Source organism: Cricetulus griseus, chromosome 4 (assembly GCF_003668045.3).
Source record: "Cricetulus griseus strain 17A/GY chromosome 4, alternate assembly CriGri-PICRH-1.0, whole genome shotgun sequence".
Classification (NCBI taxonomy): Eukaryota; Metazoa; Chordata; class Mammalia; order Rodentia; family Cricetidae; genus Cricetulus; species Cricetulus griseus.
The window spans coordinates 59,961,208-59,981,269 of NC_048597.1; the positions used below are offsets into that span (position 1 = coordinate 59,961,208).

The window sequence follows — 20,062 nt, forward strand, 5'->3', positions numbered from 1 at the left end:
GATTCTTCTTTCATATAATACATCTCAACCGTATTATCCTCTCCCTCTACTCCTCCCAGTCTCCCTTCTCCTCTCCTCCCCCCACCCTTGATCCATTCTGTTTCCCTTCAGAAAAGAACAGGCCTCCCAGGGATATCAACCAAACAAGGCATAACAAGTTACAATAAGACTAGGCACAAACCCTCATATCAAGGTTGGATGAGGCAACCCAGTAGGCAGAAAAGGGTTCCAAGAACAGGTGAAAGTGTCAGAGACACCCCAACTCCCACTGTTAGGAGTCTTGGAGTTCCCTTTTCGTAGTGGCGAGCATAAGCCCACAACCTTGCATATGGTCAGCCATTTTTCTTCCACTGTGTTGCACACCCTGCTCAGGATTCTTTTATTAGGATATCATTTCATGTGAATTAAGAACCCACAGGGCTCTCTCTGATCTTGTAGCATGAAAGGAATTTAACTCCAAGTTGCACCAAAAACTGGCTCCCAGACAGCAACATTCTTGCTGCAGTAGAAGCAGAACCGTAGAAGTGGAGGAGAACCCTGCCTTCCAGAGACTACAGCTCTGAGGACTCTTAGCTGACCAGCCTATGCCTCCCCACTCCCCACTCCACGCTGCTCACAGACCCAGGGCTTAGGTGGGAATAAGAGGAAATGGGCAAGGAAATGGAAAAAGAAAATAGGAAAGTGAAGGAAATGGAGGGGAAAGAGGTGAAAAGAAACCACGGGAAAAAGAATGCTAACGAGTGAATATCAAAAGGTGCTCACACACGGGCAGAGGGGACCCACTTGCTGTCAGAAGCCAGACTTCTAGTCCTAGTACCTTAAGTTTGTTACCAGGTTTTCAGAACCTTGGTTAGTCTATTTGTAGAGTGGGACTATTGACTAATCAAGTATTTAGTTTTGAGCTGATGGGAGATGATTGGTGATGTATGTGGAAACATTTACAAACCGTGAAGTAGATCACCAAAGCCACTGGGGTGTGCGTGTATGTGTACACGTGTGTATGTCTGTTTATATATGTACGTGTATATATGTGTATGTCTGTGCATATGTATCTATGTGTATGTGCATATGTATGTGTGTGTATGTTTGTGCATATGTGTGTATGTGTGTGTGTATGTGCGTGTATGTGCCTATGCTTGTGTGTACATGTGTGTATTTCTATATGTGTGTACAGTGTGTATGTGTATATATATATGTGTGTGTGTATGTGTATATGTATGTATGTCTGTGTGTATATGTCTGTACATATGTGTGTGTATGTGTGTGTGTGTATGGAGAGAGAGAGAGAGAGAGAGAGAGAGAGAGAGAGAGAGAGAGAGAGAATTATTCCTGAATCTCCAAAAGCTTTCTGTTTGAGAGAGCTTGCTATAGTCAAGGCACCCCTGCTCATTGGGACGTTGTGTTTTCTTTATCATACAGCAGACCTAGCACGGCTGTGCAGGGGCAGATGTTCTGGGATTGGAGTCTACAGACCTGTCCCTCCCCAGCCAGGTGGTCCCTTCCAGTTTTTCTGTAGTCATGTTTGCAAATGGGCACAGACTGGAAAGTGTCAACGCTTCATTCATTGGTCTGGAAGCTACACCCACCATGGAGTCCCTTTCTTTTAATCATGAGAATCTATCAAGCCCCTCCCACTGCCTCTCCAGAACTAATCAGAGATGCCTCAACTCCCTCCAATCTTGCCTTTTCCATCTTGATTTCAACTTTAATTTTTAATTACCTGCTCTTATGTGTCATTTTAAATGGATTTGCTATGCCAGAGACTCTCCAAATAAATGAGCTTCTAAATTGGTCTTTATGTAATTAGACAAGAACTCAATTATTTCCAACATGCTAACTATCTGAGACTTAGAGAAAAATATGCTTTCACCATCAATAGTTTAAAAGTCTACTGCTAGGTTATTGCATGAAAACGACAACTTAAAAGATTTTGTTTGAATTATATTGCAATAGCTAGCCTCTAACAAGTTTCCATTAGGAGGACAGAGTGACTCCTACCCAAAAATGCATTGTGTATCTGTTCTTCATCTTATTAAAAAATCTGTGCTTGGTATTTATCATCAATCTCAAGCCGGTAAGATTACAGTTTATTATCACAGATACTGATTAAGTGGTCGTTTCTCTACATAAAAAGCCATGATGTGCTTGCTGGAAATCCTCTGTATTCAGCTTATTTTCAGCTCTTTTTCTTATTAAGCAATACTAAGCATGAGATTTTTTTTTATCCTTTCCCCCACAGATGAGTGCAATTACAATCTTATTTCATAAATTTTAAAATGCATTTGATTCATCATTTATCTATTTGTGAATTTTAACCCATTTTTGTAGTGTTGCTTCATTTCTATGCAAATAACATGATTTACATTCATCGGTGCAGTGAATTAAATGCTCCTGGTGATTTCCATATCGTTGTTATAATTACAGACACACTTTCCCCTTCATTGTCATTGCGTGTCACCTATTGTCACAGCCCCCTGATCTGCAGAGGATAGCTTCTTGGTGCTGAGATATGATGCCTAAATGAAGGCACTTCATTTTGATGTTCCAATGAATGGTGTCAAAGCTAGGGGCCTTAGAGCCAATCAAAAACTCTGCAAAGCCGCCATGCAAATGCCATCCTGAAGGCTACAGGTCCAGCAGGGGTGTCTTTAAGTTGTGCTGTTTTTGCTTATTGGTCCCACATCTCTTTCTTCCTTCCTCCTCTGCGAGCTGGTCTCTCAGAATCCCCACTTCCCACCACAGCGCAACACTTGGTTTTTATCTCCATTCTCACCCACAAGGCTTCTCTGAGAAGCACCCACACATTTGCCTGGTCATTCAGTAAGCTATTTACCAAGCACCAGCTAGGTATCAGACCCAGGCTGTGATGAGACAGATGGAAATCCTGTCCTTACTATAGACATTCTAGTGAGAATCCCTGTCTCCCATATAGAGCATAGAAAGTGGGTGTTCCATCTTATTTCTTGAAATTTCCTCATTCTTCAACCCTGTACCACCTTCTCCTTATGTCTTTATAGTCTTTGTTAATTCATTCTCCTCTCCAGTTCTGGAGGCAGTTATCATTTCTCCTTCTCTGTTTTCATTTCTGATTGGCATGCTGGTATAGAATCTCCTTTGAATTAATATACTATTTGCTTTTCAGCTTCTATAGAATTCCATTGTGGTTATTCTAATTGTCATAACAACCCTGGAAAGCAGTTATCATCATCTGCATTTCAGAGTTGAGGCAACAGGAGCCCCTCCCTCCATTCTTTTTCCCTGCACACACTCTATGGGTATCAGTTGTTGTGGGACACAGGCTTAGCTTATGGGCAGGCATTTGGTTGGGGGGTGTACTTATTGACAAATAAAGACTTGATGCATGAAGTTCATCAGGTTGCCCCACAAATGAGGTCTATAAATATGAGTCAAAAAGTTATAGTGGCTGATGGGGACAGGCACATGGGGAGTGATCCACGTGGAGGAACCCATATGGGCAAAGAGCTTGAACCTGAGCCTTCTGATTCTCTGAGCTGTAGGTCTTTCATCTCTCTGACAATGCTCTGTTCTTATTGTGTCTTTTGTTGGCTTATCAGCTTTATGAAGATGGTGGACGGGGCTTACTTTTCATCCTTTATGGTACCCGTGGCATATGGCCGCAGCAGGTGCCCAGTACTTATTTTACTAAATGAAATAAATGGAATTGCTGGAATTGCATAGATAATAAATGACCTTATTGTTCTCATTAGTATTTTGATTCTAGATACTGAGGTGAAAAGCTGTGTAAGAAGGCAGGAGGGTACAGCATCTTGATTCTCTTGGGTGCATATTCCCTCTCCTGAGACCCAGTCTCCACTTCACTAGACATCCAGCCTGAGCCTCTGAGGAATGATTAAATGTTGACAAACAGCTTTGAGGCTGTGTCTTTGGAACATAGGACCATCAGCAGAGCTGGTTTCTGAAGAGGCCTTTTTTCCCCTAGCTTTCAGTTAGTCACCTCCTCACCTAGCCTTTTCTGTTTACTCACACTTCTGGCTTCTTTCCCTTATCACATATGACATCATGCCTATCAGAGTAGTGTGTCAGCTGTGACTGCGGCTAACCTTAGCACCTCCTCCAGGCTCTATCTCTAAATATACTGGAAACTAGGGTTTCAACATGTGAATTTGGTGTGTGTGATTTATTCCATAACATGAAGGTACTTACCCCTTTCTCCACTGCCTCTGCAGGAGAGTGAGACCTCAGCAGTTTCTCCCTCCTTGTGTAGACTAAACAGGGTGGTACTGTGAGGTGCCGGTAGTAGGCATGCCAACAGGGGCTAACTCTTTTTTTTTTGTTTTGTTTTGTTTTGTTTGTTTTGTTTTTCGAGACAGGGTTTCTCTGTGTAGCTTTGGAGCCTATCCTGGCACTGGCTCTGGAGACCAGGCTGGCCTGAAACTCACAGAGATCCGCCTGCCTCTGCCTCCCGAGTGCTGGGATTAAAGGTGTGCGCCACCAACGCCCGGCAGGGCTAACTCTTAGTACCTGAAGCTCTAGAGATTGTAGAGGATTAATTAGCTTACCCGAAACTGTCCATTCAGAAAACAACAAACAAGCCAAAACTCCCGGTGAAAATCCCAAAGACATTCTGGCTTGTTCTGGGTTTTCTTTTCTCTTGTCCTCTGTCTCCTTCTTCCCTTTTTCTCTCTTCCTCTTCCTCTCCATCCTCCTTCTCTTTCTCCTCTCCCCCCTCCCTCCTCTGCCTCCCCTTCCCCATCTCCTCTTCCTCCTCCCTCCTCCACTTCCTCTTCCTCCTCCTCCTTCCTCTTTCTTTCACACAGACCTTTGTCATATGACTTGGTTGCTTTGTGTCTCCTCCTCCTTTTTGGTCACTATGTGCTAGCAGAACTGAGACACTGGCCTGTCTGTGATTTCTCCAAATCCATTTATCTGAAAGATAAATGCCCACTTGATGTCTGATAAAGGCATTTGCCACACACATTGTAACTAAAGCTAAAATTCCAGCTAATGCCAACTCTCTGAGCTCAGCATCATTGGGAAGATGAGCTGAGTCTATCAAGAACCCCAGCGAGGTGGAGGTCACTATTTTAGCACTGTTCGGAACTCACCTCTAAGAGAAAAGTCCTCAGTTTGTAATATCTCTTTGGACCTTCAGAATGGATTACTTTTGTTCTTAAGGAAAGCTCCAAAGTATATTTTATGTGTGGGGACCAAATTCTTATGTCACAAAAGTCATAGGACTGGCCTAAACTGGAGACCTATTATACTGCTTTTAAACTCCAAGAAGTGGTTTTCCGGAAAGTCTGGAGCATGATAAGCAACAGACTCCACTTCATTTACCTATCAAAGTTAAACTGGTATTTCTGGGTTCAAAAGGACAAGAGACAGGATGCTGTTTCTTCTGTTTGTCTGCCCAACTCAAACATAGGTCCTCTCTGTGCTTTCAGCTTCTGGAAGTCATTCTTCAGTGGTTTGCAAATCAGCTCTTTGAGGCTGAAGGATTAATCAGGGTTAATTCTTTTGTTGCAAAGATGTAAACCTGTTTAAAGAGACTGAGGTATCACAAGTTCAGACCTTCTAGACAGGGGTTCTCAGTCTTCCTAATGCTGCCACCTTTTTTTTTTTTTTTTTTTTTTTTTTTTTTAGGAGTCTAGAGTTTAATTTTTAGTAGTGTTCCAATGTCATTGTTTTAGTTTGGGTAACTGCAGAAACACTTTGTTATTGCTACCTATTAGGGTAAGTTGAAATTATTCCATTATTTATTTATTTTTTACCAACTTTTTTAAAATTTGAATTAGAAACAGGATTGTTTTACATGACAATCCCAGTTCCCTTCTCCCACCAGTCCTCCCCTACCACCACAACTAAAACCTTATCTGTCACATATCCTTTCTGCTCCCCCTGGATGGTGAGGCCTTCCATAGGGTGTCATCAGAGTCTTTCATATCCTTTGGGATAGGGCCTAGGTCCATCCACATGTGTCTTGGCTCAGGGAGTATTCCTCTATATGGAATGGGCTTCCAAAGTCCACACCTATGCTAGGGATAAATACTGGGCTTCTACAGGAGGTCCAGTAGATTTCTGAGGTTTCCTCACAGAAACCCATGTTCCTGGGGTCTGGATCCGTCCCATGCTGGTATTCCAGCTATCAGACCGGGGAGCAAGAGTTCCCAGATGTTCAGGTCAGCTGTTTCTGTGGGTTTCACCAGCCTGGTCTTTACCTCTGTGCTCTTCACTGGTCCTTCTCTGCATCTGGGTTCCAGTTCAGTTCGGTGATTAGTTATGGGTATCTGCTTCTACATTCACCAGCTTCTGGATGAAGGCATATAAGTCAGTCATTAATCTCATAATCAGGGGAGGGCATTTAAGGTAGCCTCTCCTCTGTTTCTTAAATTGTTAGCTGTTGTCATCTTTGTAGATTTCCAGACATTTCCCTAGTGCCTGATTTCTCTGTAAACCAAAAATGTCTTCCTCTATTATGGTATCTCCATTCTTGTTATTGTGTATTCTTCCCCTGACTCATACTTTCTGCTCCCTCATGTCCTCAGCAACCCTCTTCTTCTCCCCTTCTCATTCTTCTAGCTCCCTCGCCCCTCCTGTGCTCCCAATTTGCTCATCAGATCTTGAACCACTCCCCTTCTCCAGGGGACCATGTATGTCTCTCTTAGGGACCTCCTTTTTTATTAGCTTCTTTGGCAGTGTGGATTGTAGGCTGGTAATCCTTACTCTATGTCTAAAATCTGCATATGAGTGAGTACATACCATGTTTGTCTTTTTGCCATTGGGTTACCTCGCTCAGAATGGTTTCTTCTAGATCCATCCATTTTCCTGCAAATTTCAAGATTCCACTGTTTTTTTCCGCTGAGTAGTACTCCATTGTGTAAATGTACCACATTTTCTCTATCCATTCTTCGGTTGAGGGGCATCTAGCCTGCTTCTAGTTTCTGGCTATTACAAATAGTGCTGCTATGAACATCATTGAACATATGTCCTTGTTGTATGAATGTGCTTCTTTTGGGTATATGCCTAAGAGTGGAATTGCTGGATCTTGTGGTAGACTCATTCCCATTTTTTTGAGGAGTCACCATACTGATTTCCAAAGTGGCTGTACAAGTTGGCACTCCCACCAGCAGTGGAGAAGTGTTCCCCTTTCTCCACATCCTCTCCAACATGAACTGTCATTGGTGTTTTTGATTTTGGCCATTCTGACAGGAGTAAGATGGTATCTCAGAGTTGTTTTGATTTGCATTTCCCTGATGGCTAAGGATGTTGAACACTTTCTGTGTCTTTCATGATTCCTCTCTATTCAGCTTTTTAGATTCCTCTATTGAGAATTGTCTATGGAGTTATGTACTCCACTTTTTAATTGGGTTGTTTGGTGTTTGGGGGATTAGCTTCTTGAGTTCTTTGTATATTTTGGAGATCAGCCCTCTGTCAGATGTGGCTTGGTGAATATCTTTTCTCTGCCACCCTTTAATACACTTGCTCATGTTGATAAACACCAAGGACAGAGGGCACCAAGGATCTTCAGTACTCTTGACAATCACTAGATAAGACCAAGCTCACTCAGACATTTACCAAGATGTGAACCTTTGAGCTTGACTGTGAAGGATGGTTAGGCTCTAGCTATGTGAGTTTACCAAGGAGAGGAGAGAGACTGTGTGTTCCTGCCCCAGGGAATAGCAGAAAAGGGGAGTTTTCTCTTTGGATAACAAATAGACCAAACCCAACTACTGCAGCTTCTTGCTACCCCTTGCATAATTCAGTGAACTCAGGTATATTCAAGGCAAGTGAGTGTGTGGTGGTGATGAACCTCAGCTCTGATCTATATTCCCAGTCATTAACTTTCTGGGTTAGACTTCCTTCATCATTATTCTTAGCCCCAAAGGTTTATAGCAGTTGCTCTTAAAGTCTGCATATGCGATACCTGTTCACCAAGCTTGTACTCCTAGTTTCATTCTATGAGGAATAAATCAGTCAACCACAAAGGGAAATAATTTTATTTGGGGGGTCATGTGTAAGGGTGTCTCTTCAATCCCACCTTGCTTAATATCTTCATGGGGTCCATTACTTCTGTGCACACTTGATGCATGCAGCCAGGGTTCTTCAGCTTTTCATTGTACTCTCATTGAGCAGGTCCCAGAACACCACACCAAGGGCCCGCTTACAGTCAGTAAACCTTGTTTCTTACTTCAAGCTGATCTAGGAGAACTATGAGAATGGAGAACCTTCCAAAGTCACTGTGATGACAATTTAGAAATTTTATTTTGTTTTCTCTTGAAGGGAGTGTATCAGTGAGACTGTTGAAGGAAAGGTGAATTTTGAGTTAAGCCAGGCAACACAGGGGTAGTTCCATTCATCAGATTTCTTCCTGCTCCCTGGGACAAACAGTCCCTTGAAACACATGAGGTTTATTTCCTTCCCTGTGAACTTGCCAGCTGGATTGAAAGGTCTCAGGGAAATCTCTCTCTTGTCTGAGAATGTGCTTTGCTCTTTGTGTTAGTTCATCACATTTCAGTACAGGTTCCTTAATAAATGACCACAAATATTTGTCTCTTAAGATCCAGAGGCATTGTATGTCACATTTCAATAATATGCATTTATGTCTAGAATGTTTATTAGCTTCATAATGCAACATTATACGAAGTGATGTTTTTAAAGATGAATTTTAGTCTGATGACTTCTCTTAACTCTCTGGGGGTTTTGATGTCTATTTCCCAGGATGAATTCAAAGTTTATTCTTGGAAAAAGGTAATGTGGATCTCCTTGTCAGCATTGAGCAGAACGCCTGGTCTCACTCCTGACCACCCTCTCATTACAGATGAGGAATATATCATAAACAGAGCCATAAGAAAGCCAGATCTAAAGGTATGTAAATGCATATGGTGTCTGAGATGCCAGAGAATTAAAGAATCATTTATTTCAAGTGTGATTGTGTGTGTGTGTGTGTGTGCAATGTGTATGCAGATGGAGTACAGAAGTGGAAATTGAATATCTTGCAATTGGAGTTAGATTGTTTGCTCTGATGCGGGTCCTAGGAATAGAACCAGGCCTTCTGCAGGAGGTACTCAGTACAGGATACTCTTAAAACACCATTCCTATTGTATAAGTGTGTAACAAGGCCAGTCTTATAGTGAAGGTAATCCGTGATGGATATACTAAGGAATTTGCTTATTTCTGCAGAAGACCTCAGTTTGAACTGTGGTATCCAAATGTGTTTGAGTTGCTCCCCTTTGTCCAGTTAAATGAGAACTGCTTGGGTTCTGACTAGTTAACATCCATGTTAAAAATGTGTTTTTATGAGCTAAAATGTTTCCTTTTACAGTTACACACACCAGAGAGCTGTTTAAAATTAGCTTTTGAAACTAAGGTCGAGGTTTTCAGATGAAAACGGTCAGTTGATGAGCAGCCCTCTATTGTCTGTTGTCATCACCCAGCTGTCTTGAACTGCCCACGTAAACATACAGAAGATGCTAATCTCCTCCAGGGAGCAGTGCCTCATCTGTGAGGTGACTTTAAGCTGAGAATGGGGCTTCCCAGGGCAGCCTTGGGTGTGGCTTCAGGGTTTTTACTGCCCTGAAATATCAGCACCTTTAATAGCCAAGAAGGCAAACGAAGAAATTCCCAAATAAACAGAATTCAAGTAAGGACAGAGGCCCTAAAACGGGAAGTTTTTATATCCAGTCTCAATGTCTTTATCATGTTAGTATATAGGGAGTTTACTAGTTACTGCCTTCTTGAATCAAGTTTCTGATGTATAAAATCAAAGTCATAATCCTCTTTCTGCCTTTTTATCAGGGCTGTTATGAACCTCACATATAGAGTCAAATATTAAGGCAATTTGTGAACTATAGCAGTCAATATTCATAATAAAACTGGAACTTTCATTAGTGTTAGAGTGTTAGGTGCAGCCATGATAATATTGATGGCAGTGAAAAACGAATCCCAAGGTGATAGTCATTAGCGTGTCTTCTTCAAAAAACAGAGACAGGTTTTCAAACAATGATGGAGAGGAGAGCAGGGATACTATGCTGTAGGACTGCCAGCAAAAAGGAAGACACTTTTATATGTTCCAAAGAAATGAAGAGTAAGAAGGTGGGGAGCTGACTATTCTGATTCCTCGGTAGAAACATGAAAGTCACCCACAGCAGATGCTCCATGTCCTAGCTTCTCCTGGGATGAAGTTCTAGACCATGGCCAAATACGTAAACTCACCTGCAAAGGCTATGCCTACTGTAGTTTGACAGCTTCTTGACACCTCCTATTGGAGGGCGGTGATAAGGTCCAGGCAGAGAAGTCTCTGGGGAGAATTCTCAAAGATGCTTCAACGGTCCAGCCTGGACTTAGGTTTCTCACCACAGGAATAGTCTCAGAATTTGTCAAAAGATAGCAGACCAATCCATTTTATGGCCTGAGGTCACACTTAGCAGAAACCTCTTCATTCGTGCTTGTTGATGGCTTGGCTTGTGGACATTTTGTACCTATTATGCTGTCCGTTTTTCAATATGGTTTGATGTGAGCCCAGTGTGGAGGCCTCTCGTCCTACGCACAGTTTGTTGCTTGAAATGTTCCAACACAGATCATCAAATTTGGGGAATTAAAAATGAAGGCAACCCTCACTTTGTGCACTTTGAATCCTAAAGTCAAGGGACTTTCAGATTTATTCTGAGGCTGACTTGAATCATATCCTGTGAGGACAGAGCCTGAAATGCTGGAGCGAGGGCTCTAGGCTCTGGAGTGACATAATCAAAACTGTCACCAGGAGCAAAGCAGAGGTGATAATACCTTGCCTTCTTCAGGAAGACCTGAAGGTATTGTGTGATGAGCACCAAGTGTTCATGGACCACAGCTGTGTTTGCTGACTTGGTTTGCAGGACGACAGGGAACGTTCAAAAGGAATTTAAGTTGTAAAGGGAGAAACTGGAGGTTCCAACCTGACTTGTGCTGGCTAATAAGCCCCAGGGTTGGTTACTTTCAAATATTCTTTCCTCCCTGTATTTGACAGCTTATGAAGGATGGATTTTTCCCAGTGGCAATTTGCTCTCATTTCATATGGAAAATCAATTGGAAATAGACATGTTTTCAAATATTTCCTTTGTAACAAACCTCATTGCAATTTTTACAAATTATAACATTTAGCACTGAGAGAGAGAGAGAGAGAGAGAGAGAGAGAGAGAGAGAGAGAGAGAGAGAGAGCTACATGATCACTGAATAGAATCATGATTTAGTAAGGCTTTGGAACTAAGAGATTTAAACGGTATTTTCTAGTTGACATATGCTTTTACATAGCAGTCATTTATTTTATAAAAATGTATTGAATACTTTTATTATACACCAGTTAGAGGCTTTCCCAGCTCTAAAATTTCTCTTTCCTGCCACTCTTCTGAAGGGGCAGGTAGGCCTTTGTGCCACCCATCTCTCTCTAGCTCTTTGCCTCTCTTGTATCCTCCCCTCTCTATCTCTCCCTATCCTCCCATGAGGTCGCTCTGCACTCCCCTTCTCTCTTTCCTCCCTCCCTCCCCCCATAAAACTCTCCCTGTGAAAAATTTTTACCTGGTGGCTGACTACAACATGCATAAATGTAGAATACACAGAAAAGAGCTGAATGAATTTAGACATAATCTGGTCAAATGCTTCCATTTATTCCTGGGGAAACTGAGGTACAGGGAAGGTTAGCTGAAGTGCTCAAGAACACAAATCGGAGAGCAGCCAAAACAGGAAGCCTTGAATGGTATTCCTCAGCTTCAGCTGCACATTAGAAATACCGGGGGAAATTTCAAAGTATTTATGCTCAAAGTACACTGTGGACAAATTAAACCTCTTGGCCACAGGACCCAAGCATCAATATTCTTTACAGCTTTCTAGATGATTCTTGTAAGTACCCTGGGATGATAACCAATGCTCCACAGCAAACTTGGAGCCCCATTGTTTCTCTTCCTGCTTACTGAGGTCTCCGGTTCTTGGGATTTGTATCATATAAAAAATTGCTTAAGGGAATCAGAATAATGGGCATAAGCAAGAATCTCTTTTCCTTGCCTCTGCTAACACCCCAGAGCCCTACTTGCTGGAGTATACTTGGCTGCAACAAGCCCTTCTCTCTCCTTACAGCTCTTTGCTCTTCTTCATCAAGTCTTGCGTAGGCTGCTCTACAAACCCAACATTGTCTGCAAGGCAAGGATGCCCCTGACTCATCCCAGCATCTGGGCCTCTCATAATGTAGCTCTAGTTTATTTCTCCAGCCTTATCCTTCATTCTGCATTCAACCAGGCCTGTTCACTTACTCTCTCCAGTCTTCGCCAGACCAAAATTCTTCCCACCCTTTAACATTCTGGTTCTGATGTTTTCTCTTCCATGATGTCTTCAGCCACCTGTCTTTTCTATATTTCTGCATTATTTAAAGGCAACATTTTATGTCATTATAACTATTATATTATATATTTATTACAGACATTTCTCTGGTATATGTATTGGACTACAAAACATGACTTTTATTTTGTAGTATGTTTTGTTTCTTTATTAGTTTGTAAGGAAATGAAATGTGGAGACTGCATTTCATTTACTCATATATTTATCAGTATGCTGAAACATGCAGACTGGGTGACAGCTTCTAATAAAAATGCTGTTTGTGTAGTAGAGGAGACGGGGATGGAGAGTTAGGAAAGAAGAAAATTAAGAACCATCTCTGGTTCTACCTTTGTTTATTCTACAAATGTCTCCTCAGCTCTCCAGTTGGTATGCATACCATGATCTTCAAAGTGGAGACTCTTGTAATACTTTTTTTTCTTTTTGTAGGTGAGATACATAAAAGTTCAGAAAATAAGATATGTTTGGAATAATTTAGAAGGGCGGTTTCAAAAAATTGGGTAAGTTGCTTCAGCGAGAGTATCCAAAGAAGACAAGGATTGTCTTCAAGAGTCATTTTCTATTGCAAACAACTCTCTTTTTTTGTTTTAGCTCCCTGGAAGACTGGCTCAGTTCTGCAAAGATACATCAAAAATTTGGATTAGGTCTAACATCAGAAGAACAGGAGATCAGGTACTACATGAATTGTGTCTCTCCTAGCTCAAAGGGCTGTGATTGGTTAGCAAGATAGCCCAGTATACAGTCTTGATTCACTAATATCAGAAAAGGTGTGTCCCATGCATGACCTCATATATCGTCAGAGAAACCTTTTTGTTTGTTTTGTTTTTTAATGGGGTCAGAGAGTAGAACAGATATGACTGCTAATCAACAGAAAGGAAAGGATGTGCAGTGTGAGCCTCAGAGAGATTTCATGGCTTGAACAAGGTCTCAAACATGGACACACACACACACACACACACACACACACACACACACACACACACACACACACACACACACAGCCCGCATGAATGTGCATACACAGGTACACATGATGGGGGGGAATGACTGAGCTCCACATAATAGCATGTACAGTGCTTTGGATCAATGCCATGCAAGGTGTATATGTAGCTTCACAATTCCAAATCAATCACTGGGCACAGAAACAGGGTTTGGAGAGGGCACGTGACTGTCCAGAATCTGTGGTTTTGAGAAAATGTCTTTCCTGTTTGAGTCTTAATCTCCTAGTCATAAATTGAGGAGGAAAGTGATGGAGAGATGGGTTGGCCACTAAGGGCACTTACTGCTCTTTCAGAAGACGTGAATTTGGTTCTGAGCACTCAGTTTTCAGGCCCCCCATAACCACAGGAAACTTCAGCTCCAGGGGATCCAATGCCCTCTTCTGGCCTCCATGGTCACTTGCACACCACACCACACACATACTCTCTCTCTCTCTCTCTCTCTCTCTCTCTCTCTCTCTCTCTCTCTCTCTCTCTCTTAAAAGGGTAGGGATAGAGACCTATCCCTGGTGCTTGGAAGAGATGGAGCCCATTGCAGCGTCAGTATTACCTGCATGCTTGTAAGCAATGCAGAATTGCAGCACACCCCTTAATCCTACCGAAGCAGTCTTATCTAAATTATCCATGGTTACATAAAAATAGAGGACCCTAGCCAATGCATTTTCTAAAGCAGTTTTATCCAAGGGTCTAAATGGAAGGCATAGAGAGTGGTTAGTATTCTCCACAAGAAAAGTATTCATAAAGTGCCCATCTCTGCATAATCAAAGTGTCACAACTCTGGGATTGCCACTTAGTGGGATGTGCAATTCTGCATGTTGAGCTTTCTCTGAGAATCAAGGACTTTTCTGCTCACATTAAAACACCCAACTCATGAATGTGAGATAAACAATAGATGTGCTATTTCCCTGCCACTAAAAATATTCTACCATCTTGATCTCCCCATTCCATTTCCATGGGATAGTGGGGGGAGTTGAGAACATGAGTTCTGAAAGTATTTGAGAGAAAGTAGGTAGTGTTAGATACCAAAGGTGCTTTTTAGGGAAAAATTTAGACTTGAATGGAAGAAATACGATCTGGTTTACTGGTTTGCTCCTAGGACCCTTCACCGTCTTCAGTTACTTTGAGATATATGGGTGTGCTATGTAACAAGAGACACGTAAATTGACCTGGGAAGTGAGAAGAAGAATATAGGACAGACCTTTTCCCTGAATGTGCAGGGAGTGAGTTTTCTTTCATTGCTGTGACAGGGTAATCTGTGGTCTCTCTCTGTAGGAGGCTAATATGTGGGCCTAATGCTATTGATGTTGAAATCACACCTATTTGGAAACTGCTCATCAAGGAGGTAATTTCCCTAGTATTTTGCCTGGACATTGGGTAGAATATCATGAATCTTTGGTCTGGCCAGCTGGGGATGCAACTTGTTAATACGTGACTGTGATTTATAAGCTGCTTTGAGACAACGTCAACCATGCTTTCTGGACATGCCATCTGCTTTTTGTGCACACTGTACACTACAGTGCAGGCTGTGACTCCCATGTGTCCACTACTTATTTGATGATTCAGATAAATGCTGGGGTTTTCCTCCTTTCTTAAAATGCTACCCTGCTTAGCTCATTTCAATTCTGTGAAACTAAAATCACATTTACATTAGAAAAAAATCATTTTCTTAGACAATGTATATAATTACCTCAACATTCAAAACTGTAGGGAGAAAACCATATTTGTTTAGCTTTTCTAAGGTCTCCTGATCTCAACGAATGTGGGAGAGGGAAAGAATGGCTTGGCCATCCTTTGCTAAGATAAAAATGTTCTCTTGTACTTTTATTGTTGGATTTATTATTTTTAAACCATATAGCAGTCCTCTGTGTATTTCTGATATTCCATGTCCATTCATCTTTGCCTTAAAAAGGCTTCCTAAATTCGACATCCTTTCTCAATATTTCTAAACATGTTTGAGAATGACAGAAGGCAAAGCAAATTGCTTGAGAAAGGTTCTGTGGGCTTCCTCCCTTGCCCGAAGCCAGGATTTCTGTTCCTGTGAGCAACTACAGTGAATCTGAGGAAAGGCACAGCATATTTTTAAGTAAAGCAGGACTACAACCACTGATATTGATGTTTGTCCCCTCCCAGTGAGCTAGATGTGTGGTTATAGCTTGCCACAACAGCTTAGCTCCCCACTTATGGAAAAATACAGTCTTGCTTTCTTTCATCAATGAAAAGTTCCTTAATGGCATTTTATGTGGTGCTGTTTTGTCATAGGGTGGGCAACAGACAATATAGTTTAATCCAGTAAAATCGACTATGTCACCTTTTTGAAGCCCAGGAAGTATAAACCAGAGATGATAACATCTACTCTTCATCGATTACACAACGACATAGGAAGCAAACTTTGTAGATTGCTAAGTGTAGCAGTGATTAAAATAAGTGCTCTGGGCTCAGAACACTTTAAGGGTTTAGATTTTGGCTCCATGACAGTAATAGCTGTGTGACCTTGAGCAAATTTCCCAAGATCTGAGGCTCTGTGTCCTTATCTTCATAATAGAGATAAGTAATAACTTCTGGTTAATGAGATAATTATGGGGAAGAGATGAAAAGATTTAGGTGCTGTGGCTCAGCACATTGTCTACATGGAAACTGCTGATTAAATAGAACAACAAAAAGAACAGCATATTGTGTGGGGTGATTTATGTCACAGTGCTGATTATGAAAACAAGTCAATGAACAGCCATGTGTGAAGCCCAAATGCCATTCTTGTCTTCCTGTCTTTATGTCTGCTAACAGGTTCTAAATCCATTTTACATCTTTCAACTCTTCAGTGTCTGTTTGTGGTTCAGTGAAGATTACAAAGAATATGCTCTTGCCATCATCCTCATGTCTGTCACTTCCATAGCTTTGACCGTGTATGATCTCAGACAGGTGAGTTTCCCTTGGTCCTGTGGTTCACTTCACTGGCTTGTTCTTAGACACAATCTTGAAATGGCTTTGCCCCATCCACGTGAAACAAGATCATGTTTGTGAAAACAGAGCACTACTGCTGCTGTCCAGCGGGTAACACCTTTCCCTTCCCGCATATCCCACCCAGTCCTTTAGAAGATAGAGGAACCCATGTTAATATGAATTCCTTGACCTTTTTGTTTGTTTGGTGTCCATCTACCAAAGTTCTAGTTCACCGCTTGGGTTTCCTTACACTTACAGCAGGGTGTCTAGGTGCTGTTGGAAGTAAACCACGTAGCACTGATGAGTTGATCACATATGAATCCGTAAGTACCAACTTCTTCCTGCCAACTTTTCTGTACCTCTCTGATCAATGTGTTCTCCCATTCTATGAGAATACATTTCAAGTCATCTGTCTTTAGAGTATCTCAGACATACTCTCACAAGTTATTTCACCAAGCCGATGCAAGCCTAGTATGAAATTTTCTCAACCCCCTACTCTCTATTGCCAAATGCTCCATTCTCTTCAGCCCTGGCTCCCCTTCCCTTTCACCCCTGTGGAGGAAATGCTTAAGATACCATCATCTACCTATGCCCCAGATACCTGCTCTTGCCTTTTTGGGGTGTTCATGCAATCCACAGGTGACTCTTCTCTATGCATCCCCCAAGAGTTTATCCATGTTTAGTATTCTCAATCTTCATCAAACTTAAACACAAAATTCCAACAAAGGAACATTTTCTCTTTACTCTGAACCCACCTTCAGTTGCTGCTGTAGCTTCCTTCTTCCTTTTACTATGAATACCTACTCTCATGATCCGAACACTTTCCTTTCACTCTTTACATGCTGACACGATTTCTTCTTTCATGCTTCTGTCTAAATAACTTTTGTTAAGGACACTAATACAGTCCTAGAGCCTATAGGCAATTTTAAATGAAATTAAAAAAAACATTTAAAATTAGCTAGTCATTTTCTCTTGTACAAGGAACAATATATAAGCATGTTAAAAAATTTTTAAGGCAGAATAAATGAAAATAGGATCCCTCCCACTGGAAGAAGAATTATCAGTGTCTAGCCTGGACTTTTAGGACTTACTAGGGCCAGATGTTCTTTATATTTTAGCAGTATTACGAGCGTACACACACACACACACACACACACACACACACACACACACACACACACACACACACACACACCTCTGTTTTTCAGAATAAAAGTGTGTCATATGTACTATTTTGCAGTTGCATTTTAACTGAATATATCTTTAATACTGTTCGATATTGGCACAGATATTTTCTTTAGATCTGATGTAGTTTTATAACTGCGTGCTGACTATTTTGACTACTGGTAGATTCCTCAATGGTTTCTAGTCTTTTGCTACTAAAGCAAAGCTGCAGTGAAAATCTTTACATATATGGTTTTTCACACTTTACAGCTATTGAGTGATTCATATTACATTGAAAAGTGTGTATAGCTTATTGTTTGTAAATATATTTATCTACATGACTATATGACTAAAATATATCAACACATCTAGTACATATATTAATATATATCTTTAAATAAATTTACTGACAATAAGTCATATTTCTGTTGTTTTCCATTCTATCTTGTTTCTTAACATAGCTTTAGAAATATAAAAGGCTGCTTAATAAATGTTGGTTGAGTGAACGCACAAATGAATGAAGGAACCTTATCCTATTGTACTAATATTCTAAGGGCATATATATCACATTTAGAAGTAATTCAGAGATTGCCATTTAAAAATTCTATGACAGTTTCATATATATGTAATTTTAGTCATTGTAATTTCTCTTCCCCATTGCCTTCTGTCATTCTGCCCCCTATCCCACTGGAACCCTTCCTCCAACAAGACCCTTTCCTACTTTTGATGGTTGTGTATATGCGACCAACTGGTTTCAATTAGGGTGCCTATATAGTCATGGATTATGAGTTATTTTCTGGAGCATGTCAACTTTCTGGAGTATAGTCAACCAGTGACTATACTACTGAAAAAAAAAACCCATATTCTCTTTTCTAGTAGCCATTAACTCTACACAATCCTCCTGGGAGAGGTTGAGCCTTGTAAGCCTGTCCCCTTAGGGAGTGCCTCAAATAATAGTAGTAGAATAAAAAATGAAAACCTGAAATCATTGGAAAACTTAACTACTTTCTTATTAAACGTGGAATAGGATATATCTATTTTTGTCTCTTTGCTTTGATTCACTTTCATTGTAATTCATTTATCAAAAAAAAAAAAAAAACCACCAGTGGGAAGACTATCTGTTCCTACCCAGGATCTCCAGCTGGCAAGCTAAAGCCCTCCATGTTTACAGGGGGCTAGCTCCATACTGAGCAATGCCTGGTGTTTTATACTTAAACAGATAAATGTTGTCTGTTTTCCTTCTCTTTGCAGCAGTCCGTAAAACTGCACCATCTTGTTGAATCACACAACAGTATAATTGTCTCTGTATTCGAGAGAAAAGGTAAGTTCCACTATTTCATACCTATGTGTTATATCCACAGGAAATCAGAAAGTGACTTGGCTTTGGTCTTCTGACTGATCCTACCAACCCATCTGCATGTGTATTGTTATTATAATTTGCCTATAAGAAAGAGGAATCTGAGGTCTTTTCACCATAAGAAGGAACCCCACTTAATAGAGGTTGAATTATCATGGCAAACCAAATATATCTGTAAGGTACATAATTCAGTAGATTTTGACATATGTATTTACTCACAAAAGTATTGAGCTGACAAGGGGACTTATCACCTACAGTTGTCTTGAGTCCACTTGTCCTTCCTCCCCCTTTACCTCCGACATACACAAGTAGTCATTTATCTGCATCCTGCCACTGCAGGTTAACAACTCTATTTAGAATTGTACATAAATGGTGTTATATAAGAGGCATTCTTTTGTCTTTTATAATATATTTTAGGTTAATTCAGCCAAAGGAGAACAAAGTTCACAATGTAAGATTCATCTGCTTTTGTTTTTTTCCGAGACAGGGTTTCTCTGTGGCTTTGGAGCCTGTCCTGGAACTAGCTCTTATAGACCAGGCTGGCCTTGAACTCACAGAGATCCACCAGCCTCTGCCTCCCCAGTGCTGGGCTTAAAGGCATGAGCCACTAATACCCGGCTCATCTGCTTTTGTTAAGAGTATTAATAGTATATTCTTTTTATTTCCTAAGGTATCCCATTAGATGGGCATACATTTGTTTAATTCACCTGTGGATGGTAGTTGGGTTATCTCATTGTTTTTTGTTATGTTTTGTAGATGTTTCTGTGAAGAGTCAGGTGTGCACAGGTCCTTTCATAGACATGCTCTGTCATTCCTTGTGTGTACCTAGTTACATAGCAGTTAAGCCCCATGGTAGATAATCAACATTTTAAGAAGATAATGAATTATTTTTCCAAAGTGATTGTAGCATTTCCATTCCCACCTGCTGCATTCCACAGTCTCAGTCCCATACTCTTGCATCTACTCAGTGTGGCCAATCTATGTAATTTTAGCCACTTTCACTTGTGGAAGCATCTTATTGCTTTAATTTGTGTTTCTTCTATGGCTAATGGCCCTGAACATCTTTTCCAGGGCTTATTTGTAACTCCCATGTCTCTTTTGAACTATCCATTTGTATCTTTTGTTAAGAAGATTGTATTAATATTAAGTTTTCAGCCTGTTATCAGACATTTCTCTCTATCTATGGTGTGTCTTCTCATTTTCTTCACAGCATCTTTCAAAGGGCAAATGCTTTTATATTTCTTAAAGTCCAGTTAATGAGCCC

The 20,062-nt window shown here is 40.9% G+C and overlaps 1 protein-coding gene across 2 annotated transcripts in view; it reads left to right on the top strand.

Moving 5' to 3' along the window:
• Atp13a4 (ATPase 13A4) overlaps positions 1–20,062 on the top strand; it is a 122,985-nt gene that overhangs the window by 42,302 nt on the left and 60,621 nt on the right. For both annotated transcript variants that reach the window (XM_027412923.2, XM_035444663.1), the window contains exons 3-8: positions 8,701–8,847; positions 12,772–12,842; positions 12,934–13,014; positions 14,613–14,682; positions 16,122–16,256; positions 18,693–18,762. In XM_027412923.2, coding sequence (XP_027268724.1) covers positions 8,701–8,847; positions 12,772–12,842; positions 12,934–13,014; positions 14,613–14,682; positions 16,122–16,256; positions 18,693–18,762 — 574 coding nt within the window. The remainder of the gene's footprint in view (positions 1–8,700; positions 8,848–12,771; positions 12,843–12,933; positions 13,015–14,612; positions 14,683–16,121; positions 16,257–18,692; positions 18,763–20,062) is intronic.